The following is a 27,399-nucleotide window of genomic DNA, read 5'->3' as shown; positions in this document are numbered from 1 at the left end:
TTTTTTCACAAGAGGAGTGAAGATTGAATTGCTTTCAATTTGCCTGAAAAACAAATCAATTGGAGCTTTGTGCTATATCCTGCTCTTTATCGATTGGTTGGTCTCCGCAGGATGTCTGTGACACAACCCAACACCTCGACACAGAACAGTACTGACAGAGAGGAGACGGATCGGTCTAGCGCTAGGTTTTTTTTTCCTAAGTTAGATGGTAAGCTTTTCAATGCACAATATTTTTAACATCAACTCGCACAATTTGCTATGTGTGAACACTGCTATGTAGTGATAGTCTTTCTGTGATTTATATATTTGTATGCCTCAGGTTTCATTTTAAAAATCTGTTTTGACTCCCAGTTGACACATATAAAAGTCAAATGTGCTTGATATTAAAAATCCTTCCATTTGTACAAACACTTACAAAAGTATTCACACTCTAGGCCTTATCACAATTTATAATGTTACAACGACACACCTATTTGCTTTTTATTAAGATCTTTGCTACAGACCAACACACAGTGATGCATGATTTGTAATTTTCTGTGATGTTCATTTGTATTCATTCCCCATTGGTCAAAACTTTGTAGAAACACCTTTCTCTACTTCTGCCAACCCCTCTGTCCCTGTTGAAGAATAAATCCCTACAGCATGATGCTGCCACCACCATTTTCACTGTGGGGTGGTGATTTCCTATCGATCTTCAGTGTTTTCCAACAATATAGTGTTTTGCTGTATGGCTAGAGCATCTTCTTTTGCATGTTTGTTGAACTCCCTTCATGCATTGCAGTAAACTGTAAAAAGAAAATTGCAATTAGTTTTCTTCCTATTTCTAGATACAAAACACAAAATAAAAAAATGACTTCTTAAGGCAAATAGTTACATGAGATTTTATTTAGTGTTTTCAAGTAAAGCGAGCTCAATACAACTTCAAGTCACACTTTTCAAATTTATAGTTTGTAAAAATATTTTTAAAACATGTAGCATTTTCTTTCCATTGAACAGTTATGTGCAACTTGGTGTTGGTCACATAAAATCACATTTAAAAACATTAAAGCTTGATTATGGCTAAAAGTGTATATAACCATCTTAAGTGAATATTGCAATGAATATTACAACTTATACGTTCTCTTTGCCTTTATATTTCACACAGTCTGGGCTCTCTTTTTGAAGTGGGACTGCGCTTAAACCGTCTTGTGTTTGTGGAGCAGGAGGGCAAGCATAGCTTTCCGTATTCCTTTCACTGCGAGTCCTGTGTCACCTGGAATGGGAAGCAGAAGAAAAAAGAAATAGAAAGCCAGGATAGAATTGGTTGACATTTTTAAGAGAAAAGGCAGAGAGAGAAAGCCACAGGCTGGGGGAAGGAGGCCACACTCCTCTTGCACAGCACTGGAAGTGTGTGTTTGAGTGACCTGTGGTGGCTTTTCAGTTTGACTTCTATCCTCTCTTCACCTGAAGATATTTGCTGTGCAGGAGACATTTAGAGCCCCGCAGAAAAGGGCAAATTGCATCTCTGGCTGTCTCTTTGCTCTTTGTGTGAACAGGGTGGCCACCACACAAGGGAGGGTACAGAGGTTGTACAGTCAAAAGCTCTCCTCCAAGCTCTGCATGATATCATATGTCGTGTTATTTTTTTTCTTCACATATCTCAATAGTTTGTCAGACATAAAAAAACAAGATGTAGTTTTTAGTATTTTAACATTTCTCTTTCACTTCCAGTCAACATTTAATTTTTTTTGTAATCTCACCAAGACAGAATCAGTGAATCATGAAACACCTACATGATGAGGATTTTCCTGCAGATATCTCAGCATTCTCAGGCTCTTTAGTGTTAAAGGGTCAATTGTCTGTCTAAGATGAGTCAGTCCAACTACAAGTGAATAATGTGTGTGCGGTGTTTGATGCTAGTCGGAGCCTGCACTGATTTTTAGCTGCAGAGTACTAATTCTGCTATTTTCCATAACATTAACCCTATACTGTTCATGAACTATATGAAATTATTAGTTTATACAGTACTTTGTTGTAAAATTTTTTGATCTGCAATTTTAGCTATCATTTAAAGATGACATTTTTAGGTGTTGATTTAGGCCTAAGGTCAAACAGTACATGTTTGGAACCTGCAGTGATGTAGGGTTAGATGTGTGTAATACTGCATTATGTAATAACACCACAATAAATAATACTGTAATAAAAATGGGCTGTAAAATGTAATAAAACATCATTAAAACTGCAATATGTAACAATAGAAGTAAAATGCAATAAAATCCTTGAATGCATTTTGAATAATTTTGCCTTGAACGACTTGTAGGTTAATACCAGGGGGTCTAGCTTTGAGTCTGAAACGGCAACTAAATGATTATAAAGTCTGTATTTATTGACCAAACAATCAATTAAAATGTGCATAGGCTCTAAAACATGGTTGTTATTAGAAGCATTATAATTAGGATGAACACAAACAGTTTGTGATTGTTTATTACATAATGCACCACATTATTACATTATCATTCCTAAAAAATGAGCTAACTCCACATTTTGTAGTAATCAGTTCAAAATATAATAATGTTATTACATATTTGGCAGACAGTATTGCAAATGTGTTCAATGATTTTATTACGTTTTGTGTTGATTATTACATCATGTGGTTTTAATTATGTTTTGTTACATTTTGAAGCCAGATTTTATTACATTATCACATATTGTGGCGTTATTGCATAACGTGGCATTACAAGGTGCACCAGATTTGATAAGACTTTCAGCTAGAGTCTGACTTGGTGCAAAAAATAGGACAAGAGTTGGACTTGCCCCCAAAGACTTGACTTAGAAATATGATTCAAGAATTCAGTTCAATCAATCAATCAAATTTTATTTGTATAGCACATTTCAGCAGCAAGGTATTTCAAAGTGCTTTACATAATATCAAACACAGAAACACAATGCAACATAGAATCAATAATCAAAACACAACATTAAGTCAAGTTCCATCAATAAATTTGTAATTGATTACATTTCAAATACAATCCTAAACAGGAGGGTTTTTAGTTGAGATTTATAAGAAGTCAGTGTTTCAGCTGTTTTACAGTTTTCTGGAAGTTTGTTCCAAATTTGTGGTGCATAGATGCTGAAAGCTGCTTCTCCTCGTTTGATTCTGGTTCTGGGGATGCAGAGCAGACCAGAACCGGAAGACCTGAGAGGTCTGGAAGGTTGATACAACAACAGCAGATCTTTAATGTATTGTGATGCTAAGCCGTTCGGTGATTTGTAAACTAACAACAGTATTTTAAAGTCTATTCTTTGAGCTACAGGGAGCCAGTGTAGGGACTTTAAAACTGGTGTTATGTGCTCTATCTTCCTGGTTTTAGTGAGAACACGAGCAAGAATTCAGTTGAGTAAAACCTGTCCGGCAACATGAAGTGAGCTAAACGATTCCAAAAAGCAATGTATATACAGTATATACCCCAGATCTAAAGAAATTCTTCAATAGATGATTACCCTCTATCAGTCTTACATAAAGCTAACAGAGCATCGACACCAAACATGGTGGTATTAGTGTAAAGGTTTGATTCTACTTTGTTGTTTCAGGATCTAGATGACTTGCAGTTAACTTTGCCTGGTGGTAAAAGTTGTGAACAGGAGCAAACAGAAGGGCAGGGCAAAGATATTTCAAAACTCTATATAATAGACTGAGAAGTAGAAAATAGAGGAGAAAAATTACTGAGTCTGCACTGTAACTGCCTTTATCTAACAAATGCAATTGTAGCCTTGAAAGAGGTTTGCTTGTTTGCGTCATCTCTGCACCTGCATGTCTCGGACAAAGAAAATGTTGATGTCAGCAGTGTCCATCTTTGATCTGAGGTAGATAAATTGCTGCTGTTTGTTCAGAGCTGCAGGCTTTGAAAATCATTTCCCTCTTTCTGTTGTCTTTAGTTGAAAATACAAAGAAGCGTGAGAAAAGTCAGAAGGACTACAAGGAGATGTTATATCTGTTAAGCACATTAATAATATTAATTGCTTTCAACCGTATTACTTTATTTCTCCTGGACCATGCACAGAAAAATATAAGCTTAAAGAAAGAATTTGTTTTTCAGCTGATTTTCTTCAGCATTCCCTGTGGCACATCCAAGAAAGATCAACAAAAAATGCAATAAATGAAAAGAAATTTACAAATCAAGAAAAGATTATAAAGCATATGAAATGTCAGAAAATAAACAAACACATAATAATAGAATAATCCAAAGCTACAAAAAGAGCATGAGGATGTGATGCATGTTTTTCTTTAAAACAGGTGATGATAATGCTCAGTTTCCATTAAACCAACATTAAAGCAAAATATAATGCCAATTATAAATATATTTTTTGCATATTAATTGAATAAAATCGCAGTCAAAATAATTTTTCATGTAGAAACACAAGATTATTTTGGGGGGAACTCTTAGATTTAAATCAACACTTTGCAATTTGACAAAGACAAAGTAAAATATAGATTGTAGTTTTTACATTTTTTTTACATGTATCTTTTGTGTTAGTATAACAAAGGCTGATAAGGCAAATAATGCTAATGTAAAGAATATTTTTGCTGATATTATTATGATAACCACTGTCCTGATGGGGTCCCTTTTATGTGTGCGTTTTTTTGTTTTCTGCATAAACAAAGTGTACGTGACGTGAGCTTGTGTGTTTTCTGTGTACAACAGGATTTCAAGCAGAGAGTGGGATGTAAGGGAATTGCACACTAAAGTCTGACAAGATAAGACAAAAACAGCTTTGTGTGTATGCAGTGTGTGTTTGTGTGTGTAAAAGGCTGACTCATTGACTGTTTGCTGCTGAGTGCCTGTTCATGCGAATGAGTCTGTTGACATCTCCCAGAATCTTCTTAGAAAAAGGAATGCATTAGGTCTATGTTCCACCTCCTGCTCTCCTTCTCTCCTCTTTCCTGCTGTCCCTTATTCCTGTTTATCAAGTACAGTGTGTTTCGTTCTCCTCATGTCTGTCTGTTCTCCCTGTGTCCTTGCATCTCATTCTCCTTCTCTGACTACTTTTTTTTTTCATGCTTTCCCATTTTCTTTTGTCTTACCGCATTGCCATGCGAAAAGGCAATCTGAATCGGAACATTTTAAACATTTATGCATGCAGAATGTGAACCCATCAAGATTGAGAGATGTGTTGTCTGAGCATTAGTCCCACTGGCTGCACTTTACTGATTGCAGTTTTGTCTTGTGTCAGTAGAGCTGAATTAGTTGCTTTAACTACCTGGGATTTTAGACATACTGGTGCAGAACAACCTGAAAAAAAATATTTTGATGACTAAGCAGAGTCCTTGAGATGAGACACTGCTAATTTGTTTCAATCTGTTTCAAAGGTATCATGACTTGAAGGCCACATCCTGACCTTTCATCTTATTGCATATTTGCATGTTTTCATATAAATGAAACCCAACAACCATTCTTTTCAGGAAAAAGTTATTGAACACAGTTTTTTCCATAACTATTTTCTCTAATTAGCTTATTAACATTAAATCCACACCAGATGTTGGTTAGAATCCAAGTAATTACACATAAAAAGATATCCAAATGAATTTTTGTATATTTAATATGTAGTAAAGTCTAATGGAGCAGAGAACTGCTCCATTACATTGATTTTAGCTATGGCCACCCCCCTAGATGTTATTAAATAGAGACACTAGCCACATTCATTGTTCAGGTGGGATTTTATATCAGTTTTTACAGAAATTTTGAAAGTACGGTGGTTCTCTTTTTTTGCACTTCTCTAGGCTTTCACCATATTAATCTTCGTGTCAAAAATGTCCTGGTACATTTCTCCCTTTATTCTTCCTTGATTTATATGGAAGAATAAGCCTGCCAGGTCTGAATGCTGAAAAACTGCCCCACATTGTGATGTTTCCACCTCTAGACCTAAATATTGGTGTTGTATTTTTGGGTTGATTTAAAGTGATATTCCTGTTATTTTGTATCATCTGAGCAGACCACAGTATTCCAAAGACTCAAATGTTCTGCATCAAAGGTTAAATTAGTTTCAGCAAACCTTTTCTTCAGCAGCGGAGTCTTGCTGAGGAGAAAGAGGTCATTGCTCAAAATTAAGGTCAAATCCTGTACTTTTAATTTCCGGATTAAGACCCTAGGAAACTTACTGGAACATTTACAGTTTTAGAAATATTTCTGTATCATCTGTCAGTATGTTTTGCGACAATAAGGATGTACAGTATATATCTAGGTAGATCTACTTGCTTTACCCATCATTCCTCACGGGCCATGGTAATAAGTAAGCTCTTTTTAGACAATTGATTAGGACTACCAGCTACTACTACTGCGTAATGATAGAAGGAAGGATAGCTTTCTAAAAGCTGATAGTTTCCAGCTATATTCTTGGTTTCTGTGCCTCTTTGCTATTTATTCTCTTAACTTGCACCACCTTCTTTCTGTCATTCCACTTTAGCAAAGCAACTTTTTGACTTGCTGTGCTTTATGTCTTTGCATATGTGCATCACCTGGGTTGTTATTGAATTTTGAATAATAGCCCATTAGAACTATATTTACTGCTCAAAATGTTGACACGTTATGTGTCACTTTGCTTTTACTACTTCCGTCTTTCTTTTTTTATTTATCAACCCCATCTTCCATCTTTTCCACCTCCTTCTGTAGTTTTTTTTGCACTGCTGTGTGTCTTTTCCCTCCCATCTCACAGTTGACTTACTTCCTCTTTCTCCATGCTGTCATGACAGAGACGCAGGCAGAAGTAGAAAAGAGTGTCGAGTTAAACAGAGACGCACAACTAGGCCAACACAACTGCCTCCAGGGATGTGCGTATATGTGTGCATCTGTGAATGTGCAAAGTTTGCAACACAGTAAGCTATAAAATGGGAACCAAAGAGAAATAGACACCCGTTACTGAGAGGAAGGTTGGGAGACACTAGCATAATTATGCCTACTGTAAATAAATAAAACAGCGATCAAAAGAGGGAAAATAGATCCTGTGCTCTGTATGAGAATCAGCCAAAGAAAATAGCACATCAGTAAGCAAAAGACAAAGTGACAAATCACAAAAGTCCTGTAGCAGTTAATAAAGGAGGCATTGACTTTCCGGCAGGATCTTGCTGCGAAGCAGGATGCCATTCTTACATTATTAATTATTAAAATTAATAATTGATTACATTGTGTGACAAAAACACTTTCTTGACTTGAAGCATAATTTTGTTTTACAAATGTTGCTAGACATATATCAAAAAAGGAAAGACAATTGGGATTAAAAGTTTTATTGAGGATGGCAAGTGTTTAGTGTGGAAACTGACGTGACATTTCTGAATTATCATTTCTAAACACATGTGGGTATTTAAACTAGTATTTTGGATACCGTAGAACATTTTTAATAAGTTTCTGGAACTGAACAATTCTAGGCATTTTTAAACTCATGTAGCAACTTCTATTTTAGAAGGGAAGATTTGTAATGGATAAAAATCACAAAACTACTAATAAAAAATACCCACATCCTAGACAGGTAATCAGCATGTGCAAATTGGAAGATCACGCAGTCCACTGTTAGAATAACTTCTAAGTACAGAAAAAAACAACATTTGAACTTGTTTATTACACAAAATTTTCCCCTCCAGCTTAGAACATCAAACTCACTTCAGTAGTTAGAAGCGCACCACACCAGGCTTAACCAAGGAAAACCACCTTCAAAATGTTGAGTAATGATGTTCTGCTTTTAAATAGGGTGGTGCCTGTTTCCAGTGGTGATTGGGTGAGAGATGGGTTACCTCCTGCACAGATTACCAGTCCAGCAGCTGGGAGACGATGCACACACTCACACCTAAGGACAATGTGGAGAGACCAATTAACAGTCATGTTTTTGTTTGACATGAACACATCTCAACCAAATATGTCCTCTTTTCATTGGCCTGTTCAGAATTAATTTGATGTTGTCTTATAAATGCATAAATGCTCTTGCATATTTACCTTTTCAGATCCTTAGATCAGCCAGCCAGCTGCTTTTAGTTATCCCAGAACGTGACAGAAACTGAGAGAAAATCAAGCCTCTCTATTGTGGCTCCTGGACTTTGGAACATGTTGCCTTTAAGTATTAGATAGACATCTTTGCTTTCTGTTTTTAAGTCTCTTTTAAAAACACATCTTGCAATAGGGGTCAGAGATCCCTGATCAAATGTATGTACCTAATAACTGACATTGATTATGTTCTAAACACCCCATGACCTGTAAGCTGACACCTAAGATATTTGAATTTCCTTACACAGAAATGATTCAGTTCTGCTGTGATTTAGCTTACTCTTCTGGACATTTTTGTTTACATAACTTCTGTTATCTAAATCTTGAATTTTCCTATGAATAACCACAGCAGCATTAATCCCCTTATCTTGTATTTTTTTTTGTTCTTATACATATGTCCAACAGAGGAAAGCTTTTTAAAACAGAGAGAGCTAATTTATTTGACCAAGCAGCATTGAAGCAGGTTTTTCAATTTGTTTTTAGCTCCCCTGATTTCACCGTCTCCATGGAGATGGCTTTCAGTATGTCAGACGTGTGGCCCTCCCACTCGGCCAGACGCAACCTCCTGAAACAGCTGCTCACGCTGCCATTTGTTCGTATCAGCAATATGTTTTTTGCGTGTTTGTGTTTTGGATCTTGTATTGCTCTTGGGAATATTTCCTAAAACTCCAGTAGTGTATGTAAAATAAAATCAAATCACCAAAGCTGGTAAAGTGATTTCTCAATTCTTGTTTCTGTAAAGGTATTAGTGCATGTGGGGTTATTGGGTTAGGTCAGCTCAGACCCAGTGGGTTGGAGGCTGCACATCTAATTATACTTATATTAAATTTCTATAAAAAGAAACACAGTAAGAGACAATATTTAGTAATGTTTGGATGTTTGTAGAGAGGTACTGTGCACATTAAGCTGTAGACTGGATGTTTTATGCAGACATAGGAGAGACTTGTGCTATAAATAAAACAGGGCTGCAGCGTGCTCACTTGCGGAATAATCTATCTGACACTATGAAGAAAGCCTGAGAGAGGGGACGGAGGAGATGGAGAAAAGAGCATAGATACAGAGAGACTCATGAAGGATTTTAAACAGGGGGACTGAGAAGACGAGAGAAAGTAAAAGAAAATAAGATATTATGTAGGTAGACTATGTTGTTAGTTTAGTAGTTTAAGGCTATTCCATGTACGTTAAGCAAAAATATAAAAGTTGGTTTTGAGCTCCTCGCTCCTGTATGTAATGTTTTCTAATAAATGTGTCTAAATGTTAGTCTACAAAACTTCTAGGGGATGCTTCTATATGACATTTTTCTCAGGGGAAAATATTTGCTGACTGAGCACGAAGGGAAAACCCCTCTGTAAGAAACACAGTCTGTAGCGAGGATGAACTATTTCCAGGGTGGTGACCGGAATCAACGGATTTTCAGCTTGACCTGATGTGATCTTTTTTTTATGCTTACAGTGCTTTGAAAGCGTGTTTCTTCCATACAAATTTTGTCTGTTTTTACTTTTTTTTGACACACTTATGCTTCACATCATCAAACAAACATTGAGATCAGACTCTGCATAAATAGAAAATGCAGTTTTGAAATTCTAATTTTATTTATTACAAGAAAAAACCTTCAAACCAGTTTGGTTCCATGTGAAAAAGTAATTACCCAGAATTATGATTGATCAAATTTTGCAGTGGCCTAGTTAAAGTCCAGACTTAAATCAAATGCAGATGCTTTAATAGGCCATTCAAGTAACATGGCTAATTAAAATAAATCCTTCTGGACAAGTGGATGATGTTTTATTTTTGTTTGTTTTTTTAACAAAGATGATCCATGATGCCAACAATTAGACAACTGGTTATTATTTATTGGCATTTTCAATTTGATCTAACTTATAAAAATTATTTATAGTCATGGTGCTTAGCTTATAGTTGCCAGCTTGATTATTGGAAAAAAAGTGATTAATATTGAAATTAGAAAACATATTACATTTATTAAAATTAAATTAAAAATACACTTGAAAATAAGAATGCAGCAAAAATAATTAAAATTTTCTGTCCATTTGCTTGTATGATCATTTGCAGTCCAATTTTAAATTCAAAGATCAATTTGATGAGTGGCACAGTCTTAGTTTAATAGTTTCACAAATTATGAAAACTGGAATTGGATAAAAAACAACAAAAAAAAACTGCAGCTGGTTCGCCTTTATTCGGAAACAAGTTAATGTCAACATGCAGAGTCCAGGATCTGGTCTTCTAAATCGATTTTTCTTTCATTTTTCCACTGATGTGTTATCACTTCTAAAATTATATTAGATCCCCAAAAAAAGAAAGCATTAGAATAACATCACTATCTATTTAAAAAGTCTTCCATTTATAGTTCTGAGAGCAGCTCGCAAAACAGACAAGCCTTTTAAAAATAAGACATGCTTGTTTCAGTATTTTTTTCTTATGGAACATGCAAACAGTCACATCAACAACCCCCTCAGAGGAAACATCTGAAAATAATACTTATGCTTATGTATGATGCATATGCTCAAATATTAACGCTTTGCTGCTTGTGATCATCGTGTTAATCTGCTGTGAGTTACTGATAATTCATTATTTCAACTTAAGCTATCAATACCTAGAGTCCCGCTTCTCTGATTGCAAACAAATACTAAGATATCACAATCAAACATGAAACGGAGCAAGAAGGGAATTTGCTGAATGCTTTAGCATGTTTGAGGGCAAGGTTCTATCGGTATCTCCTTATCTTGTTATAAAAGTAGCTAATGTCAGAAAACTAACTTTGGGAAGACAGCCTCCAAGGCTGTGTTTCTGTGTTGAGAATATTTTTAGCATAGAATATTCTTTAGAAAAATAAGGCTCGCACTTGTGCTTTGTCAAAAAAAAAGAAAAATCAGATTTAAGTCATTTTGCTTATGTTATAAATATCTGAGTTCTTGACGCAGCATGACCGTTAGAAGTTAAAATTGAAACCAGTTGTATTACATGTAATAAGTCATGATATGAATTTATTGTCTGATTAAAAAATGACCACAATTTTCTGTCTTCACACTTCAGTAGGAGGCAAGCAGTCAAAACACAGCTATTCATGACCTCATTGTTTATTTTATAACGAGAGGTTAACATTAAACACAAACCACGATCCAATATGTGAATGTAACTTAGAGAATGTATTAGTTTTATTCCTTGTTTTGTTTTTCTGCCAGGTTATGGAGTTAAAAGGTCAGATGATCCATGTCCCTGAGTCCTGCTCCTTGATGTTTCTGGGCTCGCCGCGTGTTGATAAGCTAGAGGAGCTGATGGGCAGAGGTCTCCATCTGTCAGACATCCCCATCCATGATGCCACACGAGATGTTATCCTGGTAGGGGAGCAAGCCAAGGCCCAGGATGGCCTAAAAAAGAGAATGGACAAACTAAAGGTAAACAAAAGCATAGAAAGAAATGTTAGCATTAAGCTTCTTGCTATATAGTTTCTAATAATACAGACTGCTGTATTTTTAAGATCTGATGTATTGCCATAACTTGTAAATGTTATTACTTATAATGAAATTATTGGCTCCTAAGCAAAGAGTGATTTAGGATGATTGGATCCTTCTGTGTAACATTGGTTCTGTATAAGTAGGACCATTTGTCATCCAATATTCATTGAATTCTCAGCATTAGGAGTTAAAATTATTCAAATCACATAGCAGCTTTTTGGAGTCTGCACATTAATCACCTCTTTAAGACAAGATCTGGTCTCTTGACTTTAATTCTAAGAAATAAGCAGCAGATTGCAACTTGTAACTGGGATGACAGTATGATGCTTCATACCTCACTAATGCATATGTAGTAAATTCACTTAATAAACTAAACTGATATTCATCGGCCATGTTAACTGTAAAAAATGTGGTTTCAAAGCTTCTTGTAACAACTCAGTGGATGCTCAATGCATCAGGCTCTGCAACAACCCCGCCTCCCTTCCCTAGGCTGTAGCTATAAATAACTATCATATTTTGCATGCTTGAACAGTACTATAGCATTAGATCTTCAGAAAAGTTAGAATCAAGCAGATATACTCAGCTAAAAATAAACGTATACACGTACTGCGGCAGATTTCATTTGGCGCATTACTCTTAGCTTTTACCATTCTTGTCATCTGCTGCTTCATCAGCGAAACACGTCTCCTGACCTCGCTCTCTCGTTTCTCAGGCCACCTTAGAGAGGACACACCAGGCTCTGGAGGAAGAAAAACGAAGGACCGTGGATCTCCTGTATTCCATATTTCCGGGTGATGTGGCGCAGAAGCTGTGGCAGGGCCACCATGTGCCAGCGCGTAAATTCGATGATGTCACCATGCTGTTCTCGGACATCGTGGGTTTTACAGCCGTGTGTGCCCACTGCACACCTATGCAGGTTATCTCAATGTTGAACGAGCTTTACACGCGCTTCGACTACCAGTGTGGCATTCTGGATGTTTACAAGGTCAGTGAATGGACACGCATGCATCTTTTCCACGTTCTTCACTTTAATAATGGTCTCCAACCTTTCAGTTTAGTTGGGCATCCAGGTCTTGGTATGTTTCTAGCTATGCTATAACCATTTCTGAATGATGAACTGAGAAGTTCATATGATATGTTACATAAAGCTTGATATGTTGTTTTATACCAGACAGACTTCTGATGTTGTTTGTTCACTAATGTTCTCCAACTAACGCTTACAGCCTTCATAGAACAGTTTTGTCTGTATGCAGATTAAAATTACAGACAAGTCTACTTTTTAATCATTTGACTTCTGCAGGAAAATTGTTGATTTTATTTAGGAGTGTCAGTGTAGAGTGGACAAAATACTTTTTAAGCACTGTGTGAGTGTGTGTGTTGGAAATGTGAATAATAGCCAGTCTGTGAAAGCTTATCAAAGATTCTGGCACCTTCCTGACATCTTCTCCTACAAAAATGGGCTTCTCTTGTAATAGTTGTCAAACCTGTGACATAGCAGATAGCAGAGATGGGAAGAGAAAATGCTGAGATGGAGGGAGACAGTGGCTGTGATTAGGATGGGTTTTGAGTGTTGCGATGGAGGAGTTGGTTTGTGTGTCAAGCAGGAACAGGAGGACACCAGAGGAGAGTGAATCACCCATATGTCGCCATTGTCATGGTTACTGTCGAAATGATTTAGCCTGTGGCAGGCTTTAATGAGAGCAGTTTGTATTTCCAGATTTCCTTTTTTTGGTTGTCTGCTCTAAATCTATTTTTTACAGAGTCTGTCATTGGTATTGAATTCTAGCTTTATTTTTTGCATATAATAAATCCAAGAAGCTTGCTTTTATTTTTATTTTTAAAATATTTTAATAGATGGTAGGAACGTGTAGCTTTTAGTGCTGCTATGTGTAGCTCAGTAAGATGTATGCTAGGAGCATGACATACTTAGCGAATGAAATAAAAAAAATTGGAATAAAATGTTTTTCTACACAATTTACTACTAAAAAAAACGTTTGCATCTCTGTCACAACTTTTTCACATCATTATGCTTTGGTCAAAATTAAACAGACTTAACAAAGAGGATATAACGGATGCTCATGCTCCTCCTTCTTCTCCCACATAGATTGAGACAATAGGTGATGCCTACTGTGTGGCCGGTGGACTTCATAAGAAGGTTGAAAGCCATGCAAAACCAATTGCACTCATGGCTCTAAAAATGATAGAGCTTTCTGAGGAAGTACTAACGCCTGATGGGAAGCCTATCAAGGTGAGTTTAATTTCATTTTTCCTTTACCATGCAGGTGCATTGAGTTGTTAAATAACTGAACTAGACGAGAAATTGTTTCATCCTGCAGTTTAAAATGATTTCCATCTAGCACTTTGAGAATATGAAAGGTTTATGTATAATAATGTATTTGCTTGGTTTGTTTAAGGATAACAACATTATTTAATTTTTAAGGTTCATGAACCTTTAATTCCTTTAGTAATTTTCCAGCTGCGGGTAAATACTATTCTGAATTATTGTACAATCAAGTGAAACTGATATTTACTTTGGTATGGCTCCAAATTATAATACAACACATTAAGCAGAATATTACAGAAAGGACAACATAGGAAGGAATACCTGAAAAACAACTGATGGTGAGATATGGACAACTAAGAGATAATGTAAATAAATGAATTAATAAGCAGACAAAAAAATATACTTTGGTTCCGTCAATCATGCTGAATAATCTATAGTAGTTCTGTTTTGGGGTTGCCTTGTAACTAGACTAGATTGCTTCCTCAATGTAATGATTTATCACAAAAATAATTTCTTTGAGCTTCTGCCCAGCAAACAACCATAAAGGATCCTCTGAAAGACTTCCTATTAGAAATTTTGTGTCAACTCCATTCTAAACTAAACATGTTATAGTTCTGAAGCACTGATCAGATAATCAGAGTGCACTTTCATTTTGTACTCAAGTTATTGTTGATACAACTACATATTTTTCCATTTTTGTGGTGCGACAGAAGGAGAGCTGCTCTGCAGAAAATGACATCTGTTTTATTTACTGAAGAAATAAAACAGCACGGTGAGAGGAATTCATCATGTTAGCTTAGGTGAACATAAAAGAAACACAGAATGATTTATTAATGCTTGTCCTCAGTTTGGTTCCCCTGAAGGTCATATGAAACTTGAAAGGAGCCTGAGAAGCTCAGCAGGCTCTCATGCAGTCTTATGTAACTATGATATATAAGTAATTAGTCCTGTGATCATTGGGATATTAGCTCATTTGTTAACATCTCTATAGTCCTGGAGTTTGTTTTGTTGTTTTTGGTCATCATGTAAGACACTGACTTTTAAGAGTCAGCTGATAAAAAACTTTAATGCAAGTACATACAAAGTTAACCTCTGACTTTATGAAAGTTGCTGAAATGTTCTTTAGGACTACATGAAGATAGATAAAAATCAGAAAATTGTGGCTTATACTGTATATGTATCCAAGACACCTTACTGTATTAGTTTTTTGGGTCCACCTATGCATAATTTAGTCTGCATTATAGTGCAATTGTAGTGCAGCTAATTTAATAGCTGCACTAAAGGCCTCAGAAATTTATTAGAGGAAATTAGTGAGCAAACCGCAGCAGGAAGACCAAAAAACACTCAGTGGTAGAGTTGAGAAGAAGCCCAAAGCATACGACTCAGTGGAAGTAGGTACTCTGGTCAAATGAGACAAAATCTGAATTTTTTTGGTCTTGGTGCAGAGTAAAACATGGTGGTGGCATCAAACTTTGGGGATGCCCTTCTGCTGCAGTATTAGGGAACCTGGTCAGAGCTTGTGTGAAGATGTATGGATCTAAATTCTGGGTAGCCATTCGGTCCAGTCATGCAAATGACTTGAGAAAGAGACTAATTTACAGCCAAATTTACAATGGAATGGCTTAGATCGGGTCAGAAATTTAAATAAGAAGCAAGACTTAAGAAATTCTGTTTGCAGATACTCTTCATCTAGTCAAACAAAACCTGAGGTATTGTGAAAAGATATTGGTCTTGATTTGCCCAGCATGCTTTGTTAGTACTCTGAAGGTTGTGTATGTAACATGATAAAATGTGATTCAGTTCTAACGTTTTGAACATGTTTACAAGGTACAAAAAAGATACAAAGGGTCCAGATGTTCACCTTTGTCCAGTCTTTGTTTAGATGATTAATTTTGCCACATGTTCAAGAAAATGCAGATATTTGGTTCCTAAAAACATTTATTTATGTCTTTTTCCCCACAAAATCTATATAGCATAGTTAGGGACCAAACAACTGAGTGTGAAAGAAGGTGAGACAAGGGAGCTGCTGAAAAAAACAGACAGGACACTTTTATGTGTACCGCTGTGGTCCTAACATGGTCCATTTGTCTCAAAATAGAAAGCCCTTGCCAAGCGTTTCTGGCCTGCTCTTTTTCTCTTACATTTGCTCTCTCTCTCTCTGGTTTCCCTCTACCTCTCTATCTTCTTCTCCTCCTAAAAGGTGCTCCTTTATCTTCTGTGTCTCACTCCCTCAATTTCTTTCACACATTTTCCCTGGGTTTTGTTCTTGTTCTGCCTTCCTAGAATTTTTGTTTTGCCATTTTTTCCATCCTACTCATTTTGTGCTGGCATAGAGCAGAGATATACAGATACTCAACACTTCAGGATGATAAATGCTGTTCAGCAAGTGCTCTCAGCCCAGCCAATGTTTCACTGTTATGCAAACTAGCATGAGAGATGTGAGAGAGAATGGAGAGAAAATGCTTTGTGAGACACAAATGGACACAGAGTGATTCAAGGACACTGAAATATATTGAGGTGTGAAATGTCAAGGGGAAAACATGGATAGTAATCAGACACTGTATGTTGCTTCCACTATGTTATTATTATTATAAAGTATGAGACGTTATTTATTTATTGTTTGTCTGGATGAGTGCATGGATAGGTGGCTTTAAGAGAGCAAAAACAGAGCCAAACATTTGTCTTTTCCTCTAGATGGGGGGAGGAAATTTAATGCCTACAAAATAGTTCATAAGTAAACTCTTGTAAAAGTATCTACCAGACAACTGCAGCATCTGCTGCAGTTTGCATTCAGAAAGGATCAGAGGCTGATCATGCTGACCGAAAGTAGCTGTGTATTTTTTCTGTCATAATGCAGTTTCAACAACTGCAGCCTTTCTGTATGCAGCAAAAGGTTTTGATTGTGCAGTGCTAAGTCTAATCTTTTCACCCCATTAACAACTCACCATTCGACATGCTCGTGTAACAATATGAAGAACACCGTAAGGGACTAGCACATGAAACACATTTACACTTGCTATTACATAATGCTTTATAAAAACGTGCTGAACATACAGACAAAGATGCATTTGTAGATGCTGTCATTTCAGTTGGTCCAACAGAGAGTTTCCAGTGTTTACAAAGCTGTAAGGATAGCATGCCGTCCATGCTGCAGAGAGGACACATCTGCACCTCCTCCATGAAAACATGTCATAACAAGTGGATATCGGTACAGTCAAGCACTGTGTCTTGCAAGAAACTTTTTAAAGGACATGGTTGGAGAATTAAGGCCATAATTTGTTGGTTTTCATTTTAAGATACATTTTTATGTGACAAAGCGATTAACAGATTGTTTATGCCATAGCAACAAATTTTAAGTTTGCACCACATTTGTCCCTCCAGGAGCTAAATATAGATTTTACTGTATGCAAGTTAATAGAAAGAATTGTATTGATTTATTCTTTATTCTTTATAACCTTACAGAGAATCAATTAATATTTACAAACTGCTGAGGATAATTAATCTTGAATTGCTTCTTTTGTCTCAGTGAAGAAAAAGTCAAACATCCGATTAGTTAACCTGCACAAAATCTCTGCTGCAGACCAATAACCATTTCCATAACAGTGTTTGCCCTACTGAGTGACTGAGTCATCAGTGATGTGGATAGATAAAATAATATTATAAAGGATTAAATAATTACAAATTATATACTGAATTTATTATTTAAGGTAAATAAAGATTATTTATTAACATTGATAAATATGAATTTTTGGACCTTTAAATTGTGAATTGTGGCACTTGGGGCTTTCCATACCTGGTGGGGTCTAAATTGTTAATATCTTAGACTTCTGCTTGATTGACATGTATAGGTTTGAGCTCCAAATGCCCTGGACCAAACCTTCCCTTGGCAGCAGACATACAGCAGGATCTTCATCTTATTGGTGGTTTGCATTGTTTCATTTTTCAAAGCTGAAAATTAATTTACCCACTTGACATTTTTTCAATCTACTGTCTGTACTTCAGTTAATTCTTGCTGATTTGTCACTCTGCATCTCTTTGTTCTTCTATGGACAAGGTGTTTCAAAAGTCAGAAACAAGTCTTTTTCCAATTTTTTGTTTGTCACCCTTCTGTGCTAAGCTAACTATGTTTACTGTAGAGTATCAAACATAATGCAAACATGTTGATCATTCAAGTTGTTTGTTGAATCACTGTTTTATGTTTGGTTCTGTGATTTAAATGTTATCATTACTTTTGTACCATGCAAGGCTTACTGGTTAAGCAATTATCAGAGGCACAAACAAGATCAGCAATGAATGTAATGCTATCTACGTACATTTGGGTAATTTATTTCTCAGCCATCTTAAGGACTTAAATCACACCCATTTTTCCCATGTTCTTTTATTTATTTATGTTTTTTTTCTTTTGGCTTTTAAATAGCCAGTTAACACTGCAGCAGAACGTTGCCACTTCAAAGTTGGAGTGAAAGCTGTAGACACCAGACTCGAAAGCTGAGGTGCAGCTTTCGAGTCTGAATATAAGCGTGTGAGCTGGCACATGTGGATGCGGAGAAGCATGCCTTTCAGTCTATCTCTGTATCTATTATCTGTTTGTCAGCATGGCCAGAGGCTATGCTGTGATTGGCTGCCAGTGCCGTTGCGGCATTTGCTCTTCGACTTCAATGAGGGCCATGTGCAATGGATGCTGACTCACGGCGAAACAGAGGGGAAGAGTGTACGGCTATTACTGTTTGTATTTTAAGGCTCAGAAATAAAGAGAACAGTGGGCACAGATGCAGATGTGTGTGTGTATGTTTATGTGTCTGTCTGAGTGGTTGTCTGTTGTAAAGACAGGCAAGTATACAGCCGTCTGTATGCGATTTAGCCACAAAAATAGGTCACAATGGTGCACCTGCCATCCTTGTTCTCCCTTGCTGTCTGTTTCATTTTCTTTATCATTCCCCCTGAACCGTCAAGGTCCAACCATCTAATTATAGGTTCACTTTGCCTTTCTCTCCATTGCCTTTGCATTTGCTAGCGCTATCTCACTACAACCCTCAGCTGTTGTTGCCATGACTCCATCGCAGTGTGCTGGAATGCATGTTGAGATTAATTGTTAACAATCTACTGGGTTCCTCTGGGTTTGGTGTGTGATGTGCAGCATGTAAACTTTAACTAATTGTTATAAATCAATAGTTGATCAAGTGGCCCTGAATTGGAAGGATGGCCTTCACGCTGCCTGCAGTTATGTATAGATTCACACTAGATTACAAATTGAGCACCATAAACCTGTTACCAGGGGGAGAAGGAATTGATAATTTTCCCTCTCACTCTCATGCTATTTTAAATCCCGTTGCTGCAGGGTATATATGAGATTAGATAACAACATCCAAGCTATTATGTAGTTATGATCTCTTCGCTACAATGTCCATTACTCATCCCAAAGCATACATAGTACTTCTAGCCCCAAAACAAGAACGCTTTTGTACTGTACAGTAATTAATTCCATCAGTTCAGCTCAGCTCGGAAAACTAATTTGTGAGCACGCTCTGCAGTGCCTGGTGTCATGTCACTCTAGAGGCCAGGTTGGGTTGAATTCAGGCTTAAATTAAATGAGTTTGCCCATATTCTCTGCTGCAGACATGACACACTGAGGCTCAGTTTCTATTTTCGATATCTGTCTAATTTCATTTCTCTGAGCTGAACATGAGATCTCATGTATGATTGGCCTTCTTATCTAAACCCAAGGACAATATTCTGTTCTAGATGTTAGAAGGAACTTCAACAGGAGTTTCATGACATGTCATGAGTCTAATTGCTCTTCCCTTCTGTCTTTCTCCTTCCCTCTCTTAGTTAAGAATAGGTATCCACACAGGTTCGGTTCTGGCAGGCGTGGTTGGGGTTAAAATGCCGCGATACTGCCTGTTTGGGAACAACGTCACTCTAGCCAGCAAGTTTGAATCAGGAAGCCATCCAAGGTGCATCAATGTTAGTCCAACAACCTACCAGTAAGTACCAGCATATACAAATGCATGTTTTTAATAAAACAAAGTAAGCCCTGATGTTGTTTTTCATAGAGATTTAAAGGTAAATTATAAAGAAACATTTTTGATCACATCTGTTACAAGGTGCTTGCCATTTTTAAGTACTTGGTAGGGATGAGTCAAAAACCCATAGAATTAATCTTTTGTTCCAGTACTATATTTGAACAACATAAAGCTAACTAACCTTTACTATGATTACATTTATTCAGTACGGAATCATTTCAAAAGTTAAGAAATAAATGCTTTTTTTTTTTAAATACACGTTATGAAATCCTACTGTTAATACTTCATACAACACGTTTTTTTTTACCAATTTGTCTTCTACTATAACGCATTCCAATGGATCATACATAGAGTGGGATCTCTGACCTTTCCTCTGCACAATCTCTCAACATCAACCAGAGTTGCAGACCCTCTCTTCTGCAACCATTTTTCAGTTCATCCTAAAGGTTGTTGGTAGGACTTAATCAATCTAATCATTGATTTGAAGTGAAATCTTTCCTTTTTAAAGGTAATAATTCTATTACACACTTAAAATACCAGGATATTTCTTTAATTTCTCTTTGCTCCAATTTATTGTCAAATCAGTGATGATGCAGTGTTCATATTATAGGAAAATAACCATGAACTAATTATTACATCCATATGCAAATCTATTAGTAGTCAAACTAATGTGTCTTTACTTATAATTAGTTAAAATAAAATGTCATAAACAAGAAAAATAAGGACTAATAAATGATTTATTCACACCTCTCCCACCAGAAACACAAGTTACTCAGTGCCTGGGTGTCTGGTTCACAGTAAGCAGGCAGTGAAAAAAGGATGCTCTTTATCTTTCTCTCTTCGTCAGGAGCCTCGGCTCACTGAGGACCAGCCTGGGTTACTTTGAGGGAGTAGGTAACACGTACTGCCAAATACAGGCTTTGGTCTCTGGATGAATGAGCTTCTGGTTACCAGTCGGGACTGAGTGTCAGAATAACAGCAGGTAGTAGAAAGGGGCTATTTCCTGGGCTCAGCTTCAGAATTGGTGTGAAAATACAGTTTCTCTTGAGTTTGCAGAGACAAATAGCCTCTCAGCAGTGTTTTGGGACAGACAACTAGTTAACGTTGACGGAAACACAACATTTTCTCAGGCAAGTCTCAATGGCATCAGATTATCAGTTGGTACTTGTGGATGGCATATCTCGCTTAGCTGGTAGTAAAGCTTCACCCACATCTCTGTGTCCAACGAACTGCTCGAATCAGTGGGGGACATAGAAAAATGTGGATCAGTGATATGCCAGGATGGTGGGTACTCAAATTAATGTGTTAGCGACAGCCCTCACTAGGCTTTAAAAAAAGTAAAGATGTTTTCCCCGAAGGCCTCAGAAAATCTTCTAATCTCCTTATCCCTTTAAAACAACACTCTACCTTAAAACATCAAAACTAGCTTTGCAGTAATGGTAAAAAAACAAACAAAAAAACAGTCTCTATTAGTAGTTAAAGCTACTGTGAATCACAAAATGATTCAAATTGAATAGATTTCTTAGCAAATAAAAGTCTGTGTGCAGGACAGAGAAACTGACTACAGGTTTATCAAAACTTCTGTCTCAAGCAAAAGACGGAGTTTTATGGCCTTGTTCTGACTTCTATTATTTTCTTTATTCTGAGTGGGTACAGAACTGAAAGATATATGCACCCAAAATTGAATCCTGGTGCATTCAGCATTAGAACCACAACAATAAAACATGAGATAAGTTGTTGCTTTGGTCAGAAATAGGCAACATTCGTTTCTGCTCACATCTCGATTACTTGAAGCTCAAGTTCTGCTGATTTTTCCATTTTCAATTAAATTCAAAAATACTTTATTAATCCCAAAGGGAAATTAAATAATTAATTAAATTTGAGGAGTGGCTTTCAGAAAAAGTTTAGTTATATGTATTTAAAAGGGATTGGCTAGGCTTTCAAATAATGGTGGCACTGGTCATTAGAAAAAATTATTCTTAATTTGGGATTTATTTTTCTTAACTTAATAGATGCTCTGAAATTCAAGGTTAGAAATGATCATATATACTGAAATTATCATGATAAACAGCTAATGAATGTTATTGTATTCTGTTTTACACTATTTACAACTGCTGATTCTGTTCTTTTATCAATAGGTTGTTGAAAGATGACCGCTCCTTTTCGTTCATCCCCCGTTCTCGGCTGGAGCTCCCAGAGAATTTTCCCAAAGAGATCCCAGGGACGTGTTACTTCCTGGAGGCAGGGACTTCGCACAGCCACGCCTCACTTACCAGCTCTCGCTCGGCTCCTCCGGCCTCTATGAGGAAGGTTTCCTACAGCATTGGGACAATGTTTCTAAGAGAAACCAGTTTGTAGAATCATACACAGATGTTTAAAATGTAAGCAACTGGATTTGAATCACATGAACATACAGGAAACCAGTCATGCAGATCTGTGGTTATGCAAATGCACTATGTAAAAAGTGGAATTTACAGCTGATTGGTGAAATATGCTTTCATCATAGATGAAAGAGAACAACTGTCCCCATCTCTTCCCTGAGCAGTGGAGATATTCTTCAAATGACTTAAGGGACAGCAGCTGCAGTAGTCCTTTATCTATCCTCCAAGAGGTGGACTGATATAAGCAAATTGTGGAAAAACCTTTGGACAAAAACTCTGTTCTAGCTGGATGTCTCGGCTGCAGAACTGGTGTCTGGCTCTTTGCGGCGGTTCACATTCAGACAACACCCAGACCCTTGTCCACATTAAACAGAACTGAGCTAAAACTCACAGCGATCACACTCATGACCACTGTTGCCCTCATTAGCCATTTGCAAACAGAACAAAACCCCTTTTCATTTATAAGGTGGGTGCTGAAGAATGAATTTTGTATGACTTGCTGTCCATCATGCCCTCATGTGCGACAAAGACCTGTAATGGAAAACGATACAACTCTCCGTTTCCTTCATGTTCATCTGTCTGTAAGTCATGTTATGCTTTACTAAACGTAAGAGCTGCTCCTCCAAACTGTTGACAGGCGGCCAGCTGGCTGGGATTTGTCAAGGAAACAACAAGAGGATTTGCTTTGAAAAGGTAAACGTTGGAAGACGAATGCAAACTAGAGTCATACTAATCCAAACTTATAGCCCTGATTGTTTTGGATCCTCAGCAAACTATAGCAGACAATGTTGTAATAATGGAGATAAACAGAATGCTAATAACACAGAAATGTAGATGTCTCACAGCAACTACGCTTTGATTTTTTTTTTTATACCTGTGATTATTTGTTTTTAGTGTATTACATGCTTTAGCCTCTTTTTAATAAGATAAGCTGTTGTCAGCATTTACCAGCTCGTGCTTACTTGCATTCAACTAATCAGCATTTTTAGCTACATGTAGCATTGTCTGAAAAGCTTTGCTTTTAGGATGGACCTTCCCAGATTGGTCTGCATCTTGTTTAGGTGACATCAATGCTAACAGGTATTTGTGTGCAGGTATGTCCCTTTTCATGTCTGCAGGAATAACATTGTTGTGTGTTTTAGTTTGTAGAACTGACAGGAGGAATCAGACACAGTTCACAGTTCCTCAGTCCAGATATGAAAGAACGTTGAATCAAAGGTTTTACTGAACATACAGCCAACTTAAAGATGTACTTTTTTTTCTAACTGCAGTGTTTATAAAAATTAATGAAAAAAATCCTGCATTTGTTTTACCCTGTGAAAATTTAACCAAGATACAAAAGCCCAAAATGATTCATGCCCCTCACAGATTTAGACTTAATTTTTATGACCTCCTAGTCTTTCAAGTTGAAAGGTCACCTTGCCATCGTTCTGGTCATTCGCTCATTAGCTCCCTTCAATGATTTATTTATTTTTTTCATTAGATTCAACTCTGGACAGTAGCGGGACCACACCAAAAATGTTAACACTACTGTGAGTCAGGAAAAGAAGTTGCTGGTAATTCAAAGATTACTTTGCACTTAAATCTGTGGAGCTATGAATGCATTTTGGGAATAACTGTAAATAAAATTCAAGTTGACTTGTTTGCTGGCAAACTGAGTTCAACTTGCTGAGTTAATAACCCGGGCTGTGCTACACAAATCCAAACATGATCATTAAAAATTGGTCATCATAAAGTGGAAATATTGGTTTTGGATAGTTTGGCTTTAGAGTATTTTACTGGAGACTTTACAGATTTGTGTTGTGTTCTAAATTAACATTTATTTAATTGCTATTTTTCACGACCTGTGAAATTCAGCCCAGATGTTACAAATTGAAAAGTTGGTTGAAGAGGAAGACCTTTTCATTGTAATAAGACTTACTCAAACATTCCCATCACAGCTGTTTTAAACACACTACTTGTTCATAACAAGTTCAGAAATGACAGTGGTTACATAGGTTTAAATAAGGCATTCCTCTGTGCTTGCTTACATCGTAGTTTAAAATAAACTTTGAGTTTTTTTCTCTGAAAGTCATTTCTATAACCATAATCCTTCATACATGCTTTGAAAGAAAAATAAACTTGCAAAATTATGTAGCAGGACTTGAAATAACAAACTAAATGTGCCAGTTTGTTTCAAAGATGCCACCAGCACAGGTTAGACATGATTTCTAAGTAACAGCGTGGTTTCTGTGTGTCATTCTGGAAGATCGTTAGCTAATTGTAGGAGCCTGAAACACATGCCATATGAAAAATCACTTACTGTATGTTGGATGCAAAAAAATACCAATGTTAATATGCTCCTTTTTCACAAGTAATGTAAAGGAAAGTGACACCAGCTTAAAAATGCAATACTTTTTATTGGAAGAGAAGAAATAATGAATAACAAAAGTGTCTGCTTTTAACATACCTGAGCGGTGAATTATGTCATTGTCAGTGATGCATACATAACGTCATAAATAAATAGATGAATACAGATTTATTAAAGAGATGGTAAAAAAAAATTATACTATTAATAAAACTAAACAGAGAATAGAGCAAGTGAGAGTTGATTTAAAAAATACAGACTTGTTCATGTTTTCTAGTGTGAGATTTACTTTTCAGTTTTGGGTCAAAGTCATAGCATCTCATCAGTGGTTTATCCGCAGCGGTCGGCTTATTGTATTATAATTCTTTTTCATCAGATGAGTTTGAAAATACAGATGTTATCCAGGGATCAACACATTAACACAGCTTTGCGTAAGGAGGATTTGGACTTTGAAGGGACATTGTTGTGAGTAAATGTGATCATGCAGCCATTTTTTGTAAAACATGGTGAAATGGGAAATTGTTAGCTTTAAATCTAAAGACTTTCCATGGATTACATTTAGAGCTGAAAACATATATTTTCATATACTGTATAAAAATATACAATATTTCTTTCTTCACTGTCTGGTATAAAATCTGACTAAACTTTTCCTGTATTGCATCAGTTACTGTTACTAAAATTACTACTATTTAATAAATGCAAGAATAGTGGGAGAGAGAAGTAAATTAAACTTTTTATGAAATTTATCATAAACTAAAATTGTTTCCAAATTAAACAACTTGGAAATCATTGATGATAATGGCATGGCTTTCTGACAGATAATTTCATAAACTTTTAATTAAATGAAGGCCACCTGTCGATGTAGTTATGGCTACAACTCAAAAACACTGCTTCCTTGTGCAACATAATGCGAAAAATTGAAAGAAATTGGCCGAGGTATGGGGAAGAGAATAACGAACCCTGGGCTGGTACCTTCTCGAGTAGACTTTTCAGATTTCTGGAGGTGCCATGTTTGTCTGCCCAAGCAATTATATCCAACTTCAAACACCATAAGGATGTCTAAACTCACAAGCTTAAAAACATAGTCCACTCTGTGAAGTATGGGGATGGCACCATCATGTTGTTTCACAAAATAGATGACATCATGATGTGTATATATTAAATCAATGACTTTAAATAAGTCATTGATTTAATCTCTTCCTAACAGAGCCTCTTTTTTTTGGAGAGTTCTCGAAAATGACAGCCCCAAAATGAATTCCATATATCTCAGGAACTACAAGGTTTATTTGACTGGTTCAGGTATCAGAATAAAGGTAATATTCCTTTAGGTCTAAAAATCAACATTTGTTTTACTGAGAAAGAACAAATACATGTGACACACAGTGAAAAAATAAAAATAATAAATTCTAATAAAATACATTACGTAATGTGGATTTTCCTTAAAATGACCCGTTTGCTGCGAATACTTCCGAATAGACAATGACTCTACTCACACAACCAAATTAATTACTAAGTGGGTCGAGGACCATCAAAACTCCTGATCTCAGTCCCGTAAAACATTCGTGGTGCATTTGTGTCCAAGCAACTTGTCCTACAAATCTGCCTCAGTTACACCAGTTCTGTCAGGAAAAATGGGACAAATTAATCTGAGAAGCTTATGAAAGGAGAACCAAAACCTTTTGACCTTTTACTATGGAAAGATATGTTAACTTGAATTTGAGGAAAGCTGAAATAAAAACTCTAAAAATCTCTCCTATCATTCTGGTAAGTAGTAAATAGAGATAATTTTAGTATTTTTAAAATATCTAAAAAATATATATTATATTTTTGATTGATTTTTTTTCTCTCCACAGTAACTCTAAGACATATCATCTATCATTCCTGTATGTGCCAAATGATAAAGAAATAATGGTTTAACTTCATATTTGTCTACATGAGCAGTCTTTGAACTGTATGAAGCAGAAAATAAATCTTTCTTTAAATAAATGCTACAGTATTTAAAAATGTTTTTCATACCAATTGTGTTATCCAAACTTACTGTAAAAAATCTTCTCATATCTATTTTTAAATTGCTTTGTATTATGAAATTACACTTAAGAAACTGACATATTGGAGGAAAAAGTGAGCACAGATGAAAAAAAAATCTAGACATTAGTAATGCCAGTATTTGCAAGAAGACAATTAACTCAAAACTAGTGCCATTGTTCAGTAAGAAGATCTAATCTTAAGCAGTGAGTATTTGTGTCTAGTGTGCATTAATTTTTCTTAGACAAGTTGCTGCTCAGCATCAGGGCTGGTAGATTGTTTTGTGTGAAGACATTAGTCAAACTGAAAGAAAGTGAAATGTTATTAACATGCTTCTGTTTGATAGTGGCAAAGCATAAAGCTGCTTTTGAACAACAATGCACGCTCAAGGTAATAACAGAGAAGCAGCACCTGCAGCACCCACGTGAAGCAATAATAATATGTATGCAGGGAGACAAATCAGTTTTCAGATACATAAGGGTGAAATCTTATAAGCAGTCCTATGTACATATGTTAACATACTATGAGTTGATATTACAGGTTAGTATTGCATACATGCAGTATTATATAACAAATACAACTCTTGTAGCCTGTATGTACTAAAGGTGTTGTTTTCACTGAGCTTCGGAGCTTAAACTCTGTTTCTGGGCTAAATAAAGCGGATTACGCTAGCATCACACCCACACAACTTGTGTCCAATTCTCCAGTTTCTTGTATAATATCAGACATTTAGGAAATCTTGTGACTCTAGCTGTTCTGACAAAGAGGTTTTGCAGGTGCTGTTTCTCTGCAGAGTCATGGATTATTACACTGCAGTAAATATTCACACAAACCATTACAGTCAAGTGTGACAGGGCCTC

At 36.3% G+C, this 27,399-nt stretch overlaps 1 protein-coding gene across 2 annotated transcripts in view; it reads left to right on the top strand.

The window, feature by feature from the left end:
• The window catches only part of gucy1a2 (guanylate cyclase 1 soluble subunit alpha 2), a 39,885-nt gene extending 15,147 nt beyond the window's left edge, over positions 1-24,738 (top strand). Inside the window, exons 5-10 of one of the 2 annotated variants that reach the window (XM_023351493.1) lie at positions 11,207-11,419; positions 12,192-12,464; positions 13,584-13,727; positions 19,593-19,747; positions 21,925-22,167; positions 22,293-24,738. In XM_023351493.1, coding sequence (XP_023207261.1) covers positions 11,207-11,419; positions 12,192-12,464; positions 13,584-13,727; positions 19,593-19,747; positions 21,925-22,144 — 1,005 coding nt within the window. In that variant the 3' untranslated portion in view covers positions 22,145-22,167; positions 22,293-24,738. Of the gene's footprint in view, positions 1-11,206; positions 11,420-12,191; positions 12,465-13,583; positions 13,728-19,592; positions 19,748-21,924 lie in introns of both variants that reach the window. The other variant, XM_005809010.2, reaches the window with a different exon arrangement.
• The last annotated feature ends 2,661 nt before the right edge of the window (positions 24,739-27,399 follow it).

Source organism: Xiphophorus maculatus, chromosome 18 (genome assembly GCF_002775205.1).
Source record: "Xiphophorus maculatus strain JP 163 A chromosome 18, X_maculatus-5.0-male, whole genome shotgun sequence".
NCBI classification, from domain to species: domain Eukaryota; kingdom Metazoa; phylum Chordata; class Actinopteri; order Cyprinodontiformes; family Poeciliidae; genus Xiphophorus; species Xiphophorus maculatus.
The sequence above is the reverse complement of the archived record's forward strand: the minus strand, read 5'-3'. Positions and strand labels throughout refer to the sequence as shown.